The sequence below is a fragment of the Phoxinus phoxinus genome (genome assembly GCF_949152265.1).
Source record: "Phoxinus phoxinus genome assembly, chromosome: 11".
Lineage (NCBI taxonomy): Eukaryota > Metazoa > Chordata > Actinopteri > Cypriniformes > Leuciscidae > Phoxinus > Phoxinus phoxinus.
The window spans coordinates 17,884,100-17,896,594 of record NC_136886.1 but is presented as its reverse complement, the minus strand read 5'-3'; the positions used below and the strand labels follow the sequence as shown (position 1 = coordinate 17,896,594).

The 12,495-nt window shown below is 35.9% G+C and overlaps 1 protein-coding gene across 3 annotated transcripts in view; it reads left to right on the top strand.

The window, feature by feature from the left end:
• Positions 1-11,358, top strand: part of farp2 (FERM, RhoGEF and pleckstrin domain protein 2) — a 50,911-nt gene extending 39,553 nt beyond the window's left edge. Inside the window, exons 14-28 of one of the 3 annotated variants that reach the window (XM_079627904.1) lie at positions 57-244; positions 1,370-1,459; positions 1,666-1,799; positions 1,923-2,004; positions 2,140-2,377; positions 2,462-2,592; positions 3,171-3,239; positions 3,320-3,409; positions 5,598-5,618; positions 5,893-5,975; positions 6,956-7,074; positions 8,767-8,906; positions 10,267-10,374; positions 10,492-10,643; positions 11,223-11,358. In XM_079627904.1, the coding sequence (XP_079484030.1) occupies positions 57-244; positions 1,370-1,459; positions 1,666-1,799; positions 1,923-2,004; positions 2,140-2,377; positions 2,462-2,592; positions 3,171-3,239; positions 3,320-3,409; positions 5,598-5,618; positions 5,893-5,975; positions 6,956-7,074; positions 8,767-8,906; positions 10,267-10,374; positions 10,492-10,643; positions 11,223-11,316 (1,739 nt within the window). In that variant the 3' untranslated portion in view covers positions 11,317-11,358. Of the gene's footprint in view, positions 1-56; positions 245-1,369; positions 1,460-1,665; positions 1,800-1,922; positions 2,005-2,139; positions 2,378-2,461; positions 2,593-3,170; positions 3,240-3,319; positions 3,410-5,597; positions 5,619-5,892; positions 5,976-6,955; positions 7,075-7,231; positions 7,396-8,766; positions 8,907-10,266; positions 10,375-10,491; positions 10,644-11,222 lie in introns of all 3 variants that reach the window. The other 2 variants (XM_079627902.1, XM_079627903.1) reach the window with 2 other exon arrangements.
• Positions 11,359-12,495: the final 1,137 nt, after the last annotated feature.

Below are 12,495 nucleotides of genomic sequence, written 5' to 3'. Positions count from 1 at the left end.
TCCATTATGGTTGTGATCTTAACAGCATTATCTCCCTCTCTTTTTCCATCCCATAGACTCGCTGACAGCCATTGACAGCCCACAGCTGTCTCCCTTCAATGTCAAGGGTGCTCTGTGTCTGTCGCCCTCCTTCCAGATGTCCACCCTCAGTCTTCCCGGCCAGTCACCCTCGCCCCTGCACAGCCCCATCTTGAATGAGGTGGGCATCGCCAGACTAGAGGAAGACGAAGATGGCAGGAGGAAGGTACACTGATCGCATGCTGACCTGCCCAGGCTTCAATGGCATGCTTGGGTTTGATTAACACGGATGAGGAAATTGGAAAGAACCATTTAGCTTGCATTGATTGTAGATTGTAGGTGATTTGAGGGATGATTAAGGAGTTTTTTTTAGCTTAACCTTGGTGTGCCTTCAGCTTTTATAGATTTATCAGACATTGAAACTTTACATATTTTAAAGTTTCAAGTAATTTTTCTCTTCAAATATTACTTGAATACTAACTTTAAATATTGTTAAGTTGAAATTAGTTCTAGGTTCTGCCTTACTTTTCTAGGTTCTGTATTAACGTTTTGGTTCTAACTTCTAATTTCTTTGTTAAATTCTATTTTATGTGTTTATGGCTAACTTATATGTTTGTTTCTATGTAAACGTCTTGGTTCTAAGTTCTACATTAACTTCTAGGTTCTAAGTTATACAAGTTCTTCATTCCATTTTAAAGATACGTTTTAGGTTCTAAATTAACTTACTAAGTTCTAAGTTCAAATTCTAGGTTCTGTGTTTGAGGTTGTACAATGTGTTCTTGGCTAGCTTTAACATTAATTTGTATATTCTCTATTTTCAATTCTACATTCATTTCAATGATATTTTATAGGTTCTACATAAACTTCTAAGTTCTAAACTGCTAATTTAAGTTAAAGTCTAGGCTCTTCTGGGTTTATTTTCTAAGTTCTAATCTACTGTATATTATAAGAACTACACTCTTTAATGTCATTACATTAATGTACATTAATTTCAAAGATACGTTCTTTTTTCTAGGTTTACATTAAACTTAAGTTCAAAGCCATATTTATTTCTAAGTTAAATTAAACTTTCTGTGTTTGAGGTTACATTCTACATTAGTTTCTGTTAACTTCTGAGTTCTAAGTTTGAGGTCTATAATATTAACTTCTAGGTTAAGTTAATCTAAGTGTAAGAACCAAGTCTTCTTGATTCTGTGTTCTACATGAAATTTTACATTTTATATTTAAGTCATGCTCTAGTTCTACATTTTACAATTATTTCATAGAACTTTAATTTGAAGTCATGTTAAATTGACTTAACATGTCTTTTTTTTTTTTTTAAGGTTTAACCAAAGTATGCTTTCTTTTTCAGAGATATCCCACGGACAAAGCCTACTTCATTGCTAAAGAGATTCTGACAACAGAACGGACGTACCTGAAGGATCTGGAGGTCATCACAGTGGTGAGCAGAGCTACGCTCGTGACTCATGACTGTAACTAGTTTAGTGTGTGAGGCTTGTCTGGAGAAGAGTGCTGTAGAGTCTGTACAATGTATGTTGTATCAATTAGGAGGGCTGTATGTGTGTGTGTCTCTTTTGATGTGTTCTTGATGATTTCTGGCTTTGAACTTTCTAATCATTGGTGTGTGTGTTTGTGTGTGTGTCTCAGTGGTTCCGCAGTGCAGTGATTAAAGAAAACGCAATGCCTGAGGGTCTCATGACTCTCCTGTTCTCCAACATCGACCCCATATATGAGTTCCACAGAGGCTTTCTCAAAGAGATTGACCAAAGGCTGGCTCTCTGGTACTTGTCCTTCTCATTTATCACAATGTAACGTGTTGACAAATGATATACAAATGTTCATTTGCTTAATGATTGAAAAAATTTTTGCCTTAGATGATTATTGATTATTTTTCACGTTCGCAGGGAGGGGCGCTCTAACGCTCATGTAAAAGGAGATTACCAACGAATTGGAGATGTAATGCTGCGCAACATGTGTGCTCTGAAGGTAAGGGTATAGTTTGGGTCTACAAACAAGAACAACTTTGGGAGTTTATACCAAAAATGGAATTTAAACTCAAAGATGATCATATTTAGATCATTCATAACTTATGTCATGGGGTTGTTGCCTTCATATCCTTAGGAGTTCACAGGCTTCCTGCAGAAGCACGATGAAGTGTTAACCGAGCTTGAGAAAGCCACAAAGCGTGTGAAGAAGTTGGAGACGGTGTATAAGGAGTTTGAGCTGCAGAAGGTGTGCTACCTACCCCTCAACACCTTCCTGCTGAAACCCATCCAGAGACTCATGCACTACAAACTCATCCTGGAGCGTCTGTGTAAGCATTACGCCCCTCAGCACAGAGACTTCGAGGACTGCAGAGGTGGGCCTGCTCCCAGATAAATCTAAAATATATATATATTTATCTGACAATGACAATAAACTCATACTGGTTCAATTTCTGCAGAGGCCTTGAAAGAAGTTGCAGAGATTGCTGCTCAGCTGCAGAGCAGTCTGATTCGACTGGAGAACTTTCAGAAGCTGACAGAACTTCAGAGGGATCTGATTGGCATTGAGAACCTCACGGCTCCAGGAAGAGTGAGTTGTTACCTTGTACATAGCGTTTTGTTTTGGTTAGTCAAAGGCAGCGGGTGGATTTTTAGTAAGTAGCTTCAGTGTTAGACTTACACTTTTTAAATGGCAGAAATCTATAAGATAAAAGAAGAATCAATAAGCTAGAAGATATTGTTTCAGCTCAGAATATAGAGGAAAGTATTTAAGAGGGTTAAATAACCTAAATGATTGGATGCATGTTGTCCATCACTGGCTAAGCTAATTGACCTTAATACAAACAATCACTGCTTTGTCTCATTGCTCGTCCCTAAGATTAGTGGTGCACCACTTGCAGGATGATAGTAATGTAGTGGTTAGGGCTCTGAATCAATACTGCAAACATCATAGATTCAGTCTCACATATGGCCATCTTACAAAATGAAGAGTTCCTGAGAATCAATGAAACTGGAGTTGCAGTTTGCTGCATTATAATTAATTACAGTCATTTATTGTCTGTACTGTTTGAATACAATATCAAAGTACAGTTGATAATCTGCAGCCCTGTGAATGACAGTTGATTGATTTGTTTGTTTTTCCCTTCTTTTTTTCTGCTTCTTCTCCAGGAATTTGTCAGGGAAGGTTGTCTTTACAAGCTCACCAAGAAGGGTCTGCAGCAGAGGATGTTTTTTCTTGTAAGATTGAACTTTTAGTCTGTTTTGGTGGTTTTTAATTTAACTTCGGTCTGTGCTGACCAAAACATTTGCATCTTAAGTTTTCAGATATGCTGCTGTACACGAGCAAAGGGGTGACTGCAACCAATCAGTTCAAAGTTCATGGACAGCTTCCTCTGCATGGGATGATTGTGAGTATTCCCAGGAATTACATTTGGAATGGAATTCTCAAACTGCATACTGAATAAAATAGGCTATAGCATGCGAAAAAAGTATGCATTATGCAGTGATACACATTTCAAACACGATCTCATGTTATGTTCAATTCAGCAAGTGATGTTCAGTTAGGGCTGAGAGTCTACCCCAAAAAGATTTGATTCAAAGGCCTTGAGAATCGTGAGTCAACTCCAAAAGTTGAATCAACCCCACTAAAGGGCCTGACACATCTGGGCATTACATGACAACGAATGTGTCCCAAATCAGATACTGTCTGAGTAGGTAATACATTTGAGGTTAAGTTGCGACCGTTAAAAAAAAAGTATGTCTTATATAGTATGTATGCATACCACATCCTCCATGTTGCCTTTGTGATGTTGACCTGCTGCATCTGTTGTGAGCTTTCCTGTGGCCTCATGGGATAGTAAAGTGTTCATCGAATGTGCACTTCCAGCAGAAGTAGTAGGTCATCCGGGTGCTTTTTGCATACTTTTTTTTCAAATACTGTAGATTTGGTCATACTACTCTTTTGCTGTAGTCTTTCACATTTAGTCGGGAAGTACGCATATTGAGAGGAAGTGAGTGCCCTTCATTTGATTCATCCCAGTTACTCAAATCTTTTGATTCAGTTCAGCAAAAAGACTGATTTGTTCAGTGATTAATTTGGTGACTCTTTCTGTATATTTATTACACCAGTAGATGGAGACTAATAAGTGTTATTTTTTAATATTATTAGTGAGTTTTTTTAATAATTCACTCAACAGATTTTTTTTTATTTAAAAAGTCAAGTTCATGACATAACTGCACTAATTTTAATATACTTGTTTAAAGAGATGGTAGCTAAATTAATCATAATTACTCGACTGATCAACGTGACTTTTTTTTAATGGCTATTTTTACCCACATACCCTGCAAAAAGTACACACACTTCAACTTAGTTTTAACCAGTTGAATCTTTATCACATCAATAAGTCTCATCTCTCTCTTGCCTGAAAAGATAAATGACTCTGTCAAACAGTCTGCACAAGTGCTATGCTGAGAGGATTTGCCCATCTTTAAACATGAGAAGAGTGCTCTCTCAGTAACATGGTGTTTTTAAGCGAAGTTCGAATTAATGTGGCTTGCTGGGTTTCTCTCAGATGAAAGTACACAGGCAGGCGGTGATAAATGACGTTTACACTGGCATTTTTCTCTAAACATCTGCTCTGTCTCACATCTTAGCTTTGTTTTCGTAGAGCAGTGATCTTTCAGGCCTTATTTGCAGTATCAACCGTTAACTCGAATTTGAATGTGGACCACAATTCATACGAGACTCACGCTCAAAGTTTCTCTTACAAGGACTGTTTACAAGTGTTAATGACTGGAATATGGAGGAGAGAAGTATTCTGTTATTTTCCACCTTATGTCATGCTGTCTATTAACATAGCCAATAATTGACTATATTACCATTCAAAAATTTGAAGTCAAGGTTTTGATTTTAAAGAAATGTTTATTCTTTATTTAGAAAGGATACATTTTAATACTGTTAAAATGATCAAATGAGCGTAAAAGACATTTATAATGTTACAAAATATTTATATTTCAAATAAATTCTGTTTTTTTTTTTACTTTGCACCAGTTTTTTATGTTTTTTATATTACTATATAGTGAGTTTTTGAATCATTCACTTAGATCCACTTTATTCAAAAAGTCAAGTTGTTCATGATTTAACTATTTCAAACAAATGCTGTTCTTTTGAACTTTATATTTATAAAATAATCTTGGGAAAAAATGTATCACTCTTTCCACATAAATATTAAGCAGCACAACTACTTTCTACATTGATAATAATAAGAAGAAATGTTTCTTGAACACAAAATCAGCATGGTATCTGAAGGATCATGTGACACTGAAGAGTAATGGCTGCTGAAATTCAGCTTTGTCAGCACAGGAATAAATTACGTTTCAAAATAAATGTTAAATTGTAATAATATTTCACAATATTACTTTTTTTTTTTTTTACTGTATTTTTAATCAAATAAATGCAGCATTAGTGCGAATAATAGACTTAAAAACAAAGTTTTACTAACCCTAAACTTTTTTACGGTAGCATATTACCTAATGAGAAACACATTTACAATACATGTTCCAATGGACTTGTCTGTGCTTCGCTCCTACCCGCAGCTCATTGTGCTGGACGCTCCGGTGAGTATGAGGAAAATCCCACAACCCCCCACTCCCAAACAACACCTCGAAAGTCTGCCCACAACAGTTGCACTTCCCTCTCGGCTCCTTCTGCTATCCCTTCCCGGCATCAATAGAAATTAGGATTACCAGTAGTCAGGATGTTACCAAGTAGATTATTTATATTTATTGGGATGGGATTAGTCACGTGATGCCATTAGAATGCTAGTCGTACAGATTCCTTTGGTTTGACTGGCAGGCCTCTCTCTTGACCGTGTGTTTAAATGTTTGGCAGGTGGAGGAGAGTGAGAATGAGTGGTCTGTCCCTCACTGTTTCACCATATATTCTGCTCAGCGGACCATTGTGGTGGCAGCCAGGTGAGACATAGAGTGTGTGAAGGACAGTTCGGTACAGCTTTCACAATGTGTTTAACTAGGCCTTGGGAATCATGATGAATTTAAAGATTTGGGGTTTAATTCCTTAATTATTCTATAAACGGTTCCATTTACAATATTTTGGAAATGCACTACTCTTAGCAGACTGTTGGGTTAATGAGATCACTTCATATTTCAACAGTACAGTAATAACAAATACATTTGCACTTTTTTAGCTTTTGCCATTTATTAATTTATGTATTTATAAAAATCTTAGGGAAAACCTGTTGTTATATCTATAAGTTGATGCATGTATAATGCATCTTATAAGTTGATGCATGTATAATGTATGTTGTTCCATCCTCATCACCACAATAATGCAAATGTCATCAAAACTAAACCTCATAAATCATTCAGTTCCAGTTTTTTGATCTATCGTAAATCTACAACCCTAGTATCTTAATATTTTATCTTTTTATGAAACCTTTTATTACATTATATTATTATTATTATTATTAAATAAAAATCTGTTATTTTGAACTTTCTAGTCATAAAAGAGTCCTGAAAAAAGTATCATGTTTTCTCATAAATATTAAGCACCACAACTGTTTTCAACGTTGATGAGAATAAAATAAAATAAATCCGCATATTTGATTTCTGAAGGATCATGAGACACTGAAGATTGGAATAATGGATTCTGAAAAATCAGCTTTTCCATCACAGAAATAAATTGCATTTTAAAATGTATTAAAATAAAATAGTTATTTTGTATATTGTAATAATTGTAATTTTACAATATTACTGTTTTTACTGTATTTGTCAAATAAATGCATCCTTGGTGAGCATAAGCAAAAAAACTACTTTTGAACTGTATATTATATTATATTACCGGTATATTATATTAAATTCAAACAAACATATACTTTACTATTTGCCTTTTGTTCATATTTCAGTAAGTATCTCTCTCTCTCTCTCCTCCACAGCTCCAAAGTAGAGATGAACAAATGGATCGAAGATCTAAACATGGCTATTGAAATGTCAAAGAAATGTCAGGAGAAATCCGATCTTCTGTTGGACCCAAGCCTGTGTGATCGCTCCAACAGTAAGTACCTCAAAGAAACCGGCTTGCGACACACTCTTCCACTGTCCACACGTGTGTTTTTATCCCTTAGCCTCCTTATCACTGGTCCTGAAGTAGATGTAAACCCCACCCCTCCCCTCTCTGCTCCTTTCCTCCTCTCCCTCCGCACAATCATAAGGGTCATCCGATGAGATGTCTCTGGAGCAGGAGTCGGAGGATGACATGAACTCCTCCCGCTGCTCTCTGGACAAGCAGAGCCACCACAGGGCCAACACCACCATGCATGTGTGCTGGCACCGCAACACCAGCGTCTCTATGTCTGACCACAGCCTAGCTGTAGAGGTAGCACACACACGCACACACACACACACACACATACACTTGTGTGAATCTTCATGAAGCCTGATTGTGAAGGTCTTGACTACAGCTGCAGTGTAGAAATTAAGGAATGTGAGTCTAGCATGTGTTTGGGTCAATCTTACAAAGAAATGTGTGGGTCATATTTCACACCAAAATCAGAAGAACCAAGTATTTAATCAAAAAAGAAGCGTACCTTAGGACTGTTTAGAATGAATGCATTCATCCTGCATTTATTTATTTGTTTGGTTTTATTTTAGTTTATTGTACATTTTTACCTTTTTATCATAAACAAATTCAGTACATATTTTTACTATTATTATTATTTGTCAGCTATGCACATTTTCATCCTGAATTGTCAATTAATTAAACATTTTGCTAATTCAGTACAACAAATACTATCATTATTTTTTAAAGTTGAAGTAATCATGAATAGCTTAAATAAAAATGTTAAGAATTAATTTAGATAATGAGATTCTTTAAACTTTGAATTGAGATGTTTTATGAGATTCACCTGTTTAGAGCTTTACACACACGCACACACACACACACACACACACACACGAATATGTGGTTTATTACAGGGACTCTCTAAAGACATAATGAAAGTTTATACTGTACAAACTGTATATTTTATCCCCTTACACTAAACCTACCCCTAAACCAACCTATCACAGAAAAGGTTTGCCATTTTTTTAAATGAAAAATCACTGTGCAGTATGTTTTTTTGTTGTTGTTTTTTAAGCCCATAAATCATGTTTACGTTTAATAACTATGTCATTATTATACACATTCATGTACTCATAAACTATATATATACAAGAACACACACACACACACACACACACACACACACTTCTCTGAACCTGGATGTTGAGGTCTGGACTGCAACCAAGCTTGTGGATGAGGGGCAAAGACTCGTGGATCTTTTTTGTGCGTGTCTGTCTCCTTTCTTCACCCTCATTTTCCAGTTTTTCCGCATCCAGTAGCTTCTCCACCTCTCCCTTCCATGTTTTTTCCTTTTATGTCTGTAACATTTTTTTTCCTCTTTATTTGTTCATCTCTCTTCTGTGTTAACAGTAACTGCCTTTTGGAATGAAAGTGACTGAATTAATGGACATGGCTTCCTAACATTTTCCTTTCTACAGATTCCTTTCGAAGAATTTTCAGTCTGTCATTTTTTTCTCTTCTCCCACTCAAGGATTAAAAGCTAACATTCTAACACACTTCTGTTCTTCTTCTCTTTTGCTCTTCTGCACTTTTTCCTCTTCATCACTTTCTCTGTCCACCACATTATCTGTCCTTCTTCCTGTTTACGTCTTGTCCCGTGCCTGTGCTCTGTTTGCCTGCTCTCAGTATTCAGTTCTCCAGCTGTGTCTCCAGAGCTCCCCCCTCGGTACCTGCTCGGTCAGGGCCAGAGACCCAACACCATCACACATGTGTGCTGGTACAGAAACCAGAACCTTTCTCTCAATGACTACCTGCGCATGAACCAGGTACCAGTGCGGTCAAAACCCCTCCAGTAATAGTCACGGTCATCTGAATATGAAAACTTCACAAATTAAAAGTTTTCTCTAAAGAGGGCTACTCAATTCAAAATCCATCTTATATCATTTTTCATTCTTTTTACATCATGCTTCATGTTTTATTAATTTATTCAAAAATGCATTAAAAACAATATGCCTCTTCTAATGAAGAACATGGTCTTAATATGTAATCTTTTTTTCTTTTCTTTTTTTGGAGATGCGTCATTGAGGATACACCTGTCCTTATAAAGAAAAGTCTTTATTAAATAAGTCAAATTTATTGAAAAGAATCAATTGTATTATCTGTTATTAATATTATTATTTCTTAAGGGAGAAAACTAATATTTTAACAAAACTGTTAAAAAAAATAATAATGGGCAAATATTGTTGTGAAAAATATAAATGATGTGGTGCAACTATATATATATATATATATATATATATATATATATATATATATATATATATATATTATTAGTCTTTTAAAATATAATTATGATTAAGATCTTTACGCTTCATGAACTCTGTCGCTCATACAATGGATCGCCAAATCTTTAAGTGCTATAAATCTTTTTATTTAAAGGAATTATATAATTAAAGGATTAAAATGGATTTAAAAGAATAAAGAAAAAGCAATAAGAACGTAGTTAAGTAATCAATTTAACTATTTGCTAATAATATTTATATTAAAATATGCATACATTCAATATTATTCGGATGTCTCATGTAAAAAACACGAAACATTTTTTATCTCTTCACATTTAATTAAGAATTACATGATTGAAGTAAATAATAGCATATGTTCAATTCAAAACGGTGAAATTTCATAGTTTGCATCACTGTATATTACTGTCGATCGCTGAACATTTCTAGCGTAAACATTGTCAAATATTAAATGTTTAGCTACTTGTATCTTAAAAAAGAGTCACGTTGGATTTCGCACCCGTCTTCTTTGAACAGTAAGGCCTTCTTTGATTTAATCGGCCATCTCAATCATTTTGACATTTAGCGCTGAGGCAAGGCCCAAAATGCAACTTTTAAAACTTTTTGGCATCCTTACAACACAGAGCGGTGCTTGACTTGTTTCCCTCAAGGTCTATGGTGGTTATGGCCCTGGTATAGAGTACAAGCTCCACTGGGAAATGGAGACTTTATATTTTGCATTCTTCTTTTTTTACTACTGATTTGGAAAATTGGCACTCTCCCTTAGCTTACTCATTCAGTGCACATTTCATGAAACACTAATACAGCACTAACGGTCCTTTGTGAACGAGGGGTTTGCGCTGTTGTAGCAGTTGATGTTTTAACTTCCTGATACGCTCCATTGCAGAACCAGCTGTCCGGTTACCTTCTAAGGAAGTTCAAGAACAGCAACGGCTGGCAGAAACTCTGGGTCGTCTTTACCAACTTCTGCCTGTTCTTTTACAAGACGCATCAGGTATTGAACTATGCACCATCCCTTTGATTTCATGTATTTGATGTTCATTCTGAAAGTTTAAACTTCCTGTAGGAGGTCTAGACTAGAGGTAATAATGAATTCTTGTTTTTGTCCCAGGATGACTTCCCTCTAGCCAGTCTCCCGTTGCTAGGTTACACAGTCAGCACCCCAGGGGAATCGGATAGCATCCATAAGGAGTACGTCTTCAAGCTGCAGTTCAAATCCCATGTTTACTTCTTCAGGGCAGAGAGCGAGTATACATTTGAAAGGTAATGTTATTTAAATAAATGTTTTAAAATAATTTATAAGAAATTAAAATCTTGACATCTGCCAAACACAAGCATGAAATTTCGTAGCGGCTTGTTAAAAAATGTTTTGTGTTTTTTACATGAGACATCCGAATAATATTGAATGTATGCATATTAATAAGTGTATGCTTCAACTGTCACTCATGATACTAATATATATATATATATATATATATATATATATTAGTTACACCACATTTATATTTATATTTTTCACGACAATATTTGCACATTATTTAATTTTTTTTAAAACGTTTTCTCCCCTTAAGAAATAATAACAGATAATACAATTTATTCTTTTCAATGAATTTGACTTTTCTTTATGTAATATTTTGTCGTCTCTTTTTTCCGACAAAAACAAAGAGAGGTTTTGGTCTCGTCTTTTCTCGTCAATGTTGATATAGTCACAGTTTTCGTTAAATGACGTTGATGTTGTCTCGTTATCTCGTCTTAGTCATGGAACAAAAAAAGGTCATAGATTTTGTTAACGAAATGAACACTATTTTGAAGTAATGTTTGATGTGCTGTGGTGCGTTGCAGATGGATGGAGGTGATCAAAAGTGCAGCGAGCTCCACGGGACGCATGAGTCTTCTCGTACCCAAAGGCCCAGCAGAGATGAACGGGGGGAGCTGAGTGTGTCAGACTGATGTCCTGGAGCTGAGGGCTGGGCCCACTGTCTGCCAGGACCAAACGCACCATCATCTTGATCTTTTCTGATTTGTGGCTCTAAGAGGTGCATCATCATCATCATCATCATAACTTGATTCTTGACTCTGGACTGTTCGCTCTCTGCATCCCGGGATTTCGAGCAGCTTATTGAAACCTTGGGAGGAAAGATTCAGCGCTCTGTAATTCTCTTCCAACGTTTCTTTCTTTTTATCTGGTGTTCTCCTTAATGAAACATAAAGCGGGCATCTTGCTCTTCTAGAACCACATTAGATTGAATTAAGTTATGTTTGATATTGATCTTGCTAAGGTTTCAATTATTATTGCTGTATTCAGGTTTTTAAGGTCTTTGCTATGAATCTGTCATTTAGGACGATATTTAATATTCTTGTCAGAACGGACTTTTGTTATGCCAGTTATTCAGTGGAAATCTTGTCCCACATGAACAGAAAAATGATTTCAATTGTTGGTCCTGGGACAACATGACTGAATACTACTGAGGGGAGTGTTGACAAGCAGAGGGTTTGTATTAAGTCTAGCTGGTGCAGTAAGTGAGATGAAGGATAAAATGTGTCTCGCTGATGTAATGTTGGTCAGAGAGCATGTCTGATCCCTTTGAACGGCCGAGGGTGTGATGTTGGTACAGGAAGGAATCAGAGAGAGGACTGTATTATGTTGACGATGAGGCAGCTGTATCATTGCATCGCGTATTGGCTTTTCCTCATTCATCATAGGTCAAAGCATGTCTTGAAGGTCGTTATTGTGTGACCGTTACTATTTAGGGGATTTTAAGTTCTGATCGGTTGATTTTGATCTCACAGCATTGATTTTATGTTTAAATCTGAAAACTAATCGGCTATTTATTTTAAAGTGAAGACTGACCAAAAAAACATTTGCTAACCAAACTAAATGTAATGTTTTAAATTATGTATTCACAAATGTCACTAGTTTGGATTTTTGGATACTTGATGGATAACAGTTTTAAACTGACCCCCATAAGGGCAAATTGGGTCATCCACAGTGTAATATTGCACTTTTCTTTCGCGTTCTGCCATTTACACACTTTAAGAGGAAATGGTTCTGGGGAAGTTAAAAACAAAAACAAAATTGCAAGTCAAGATGTTTTCGGTCAGACTCTAAATGCTA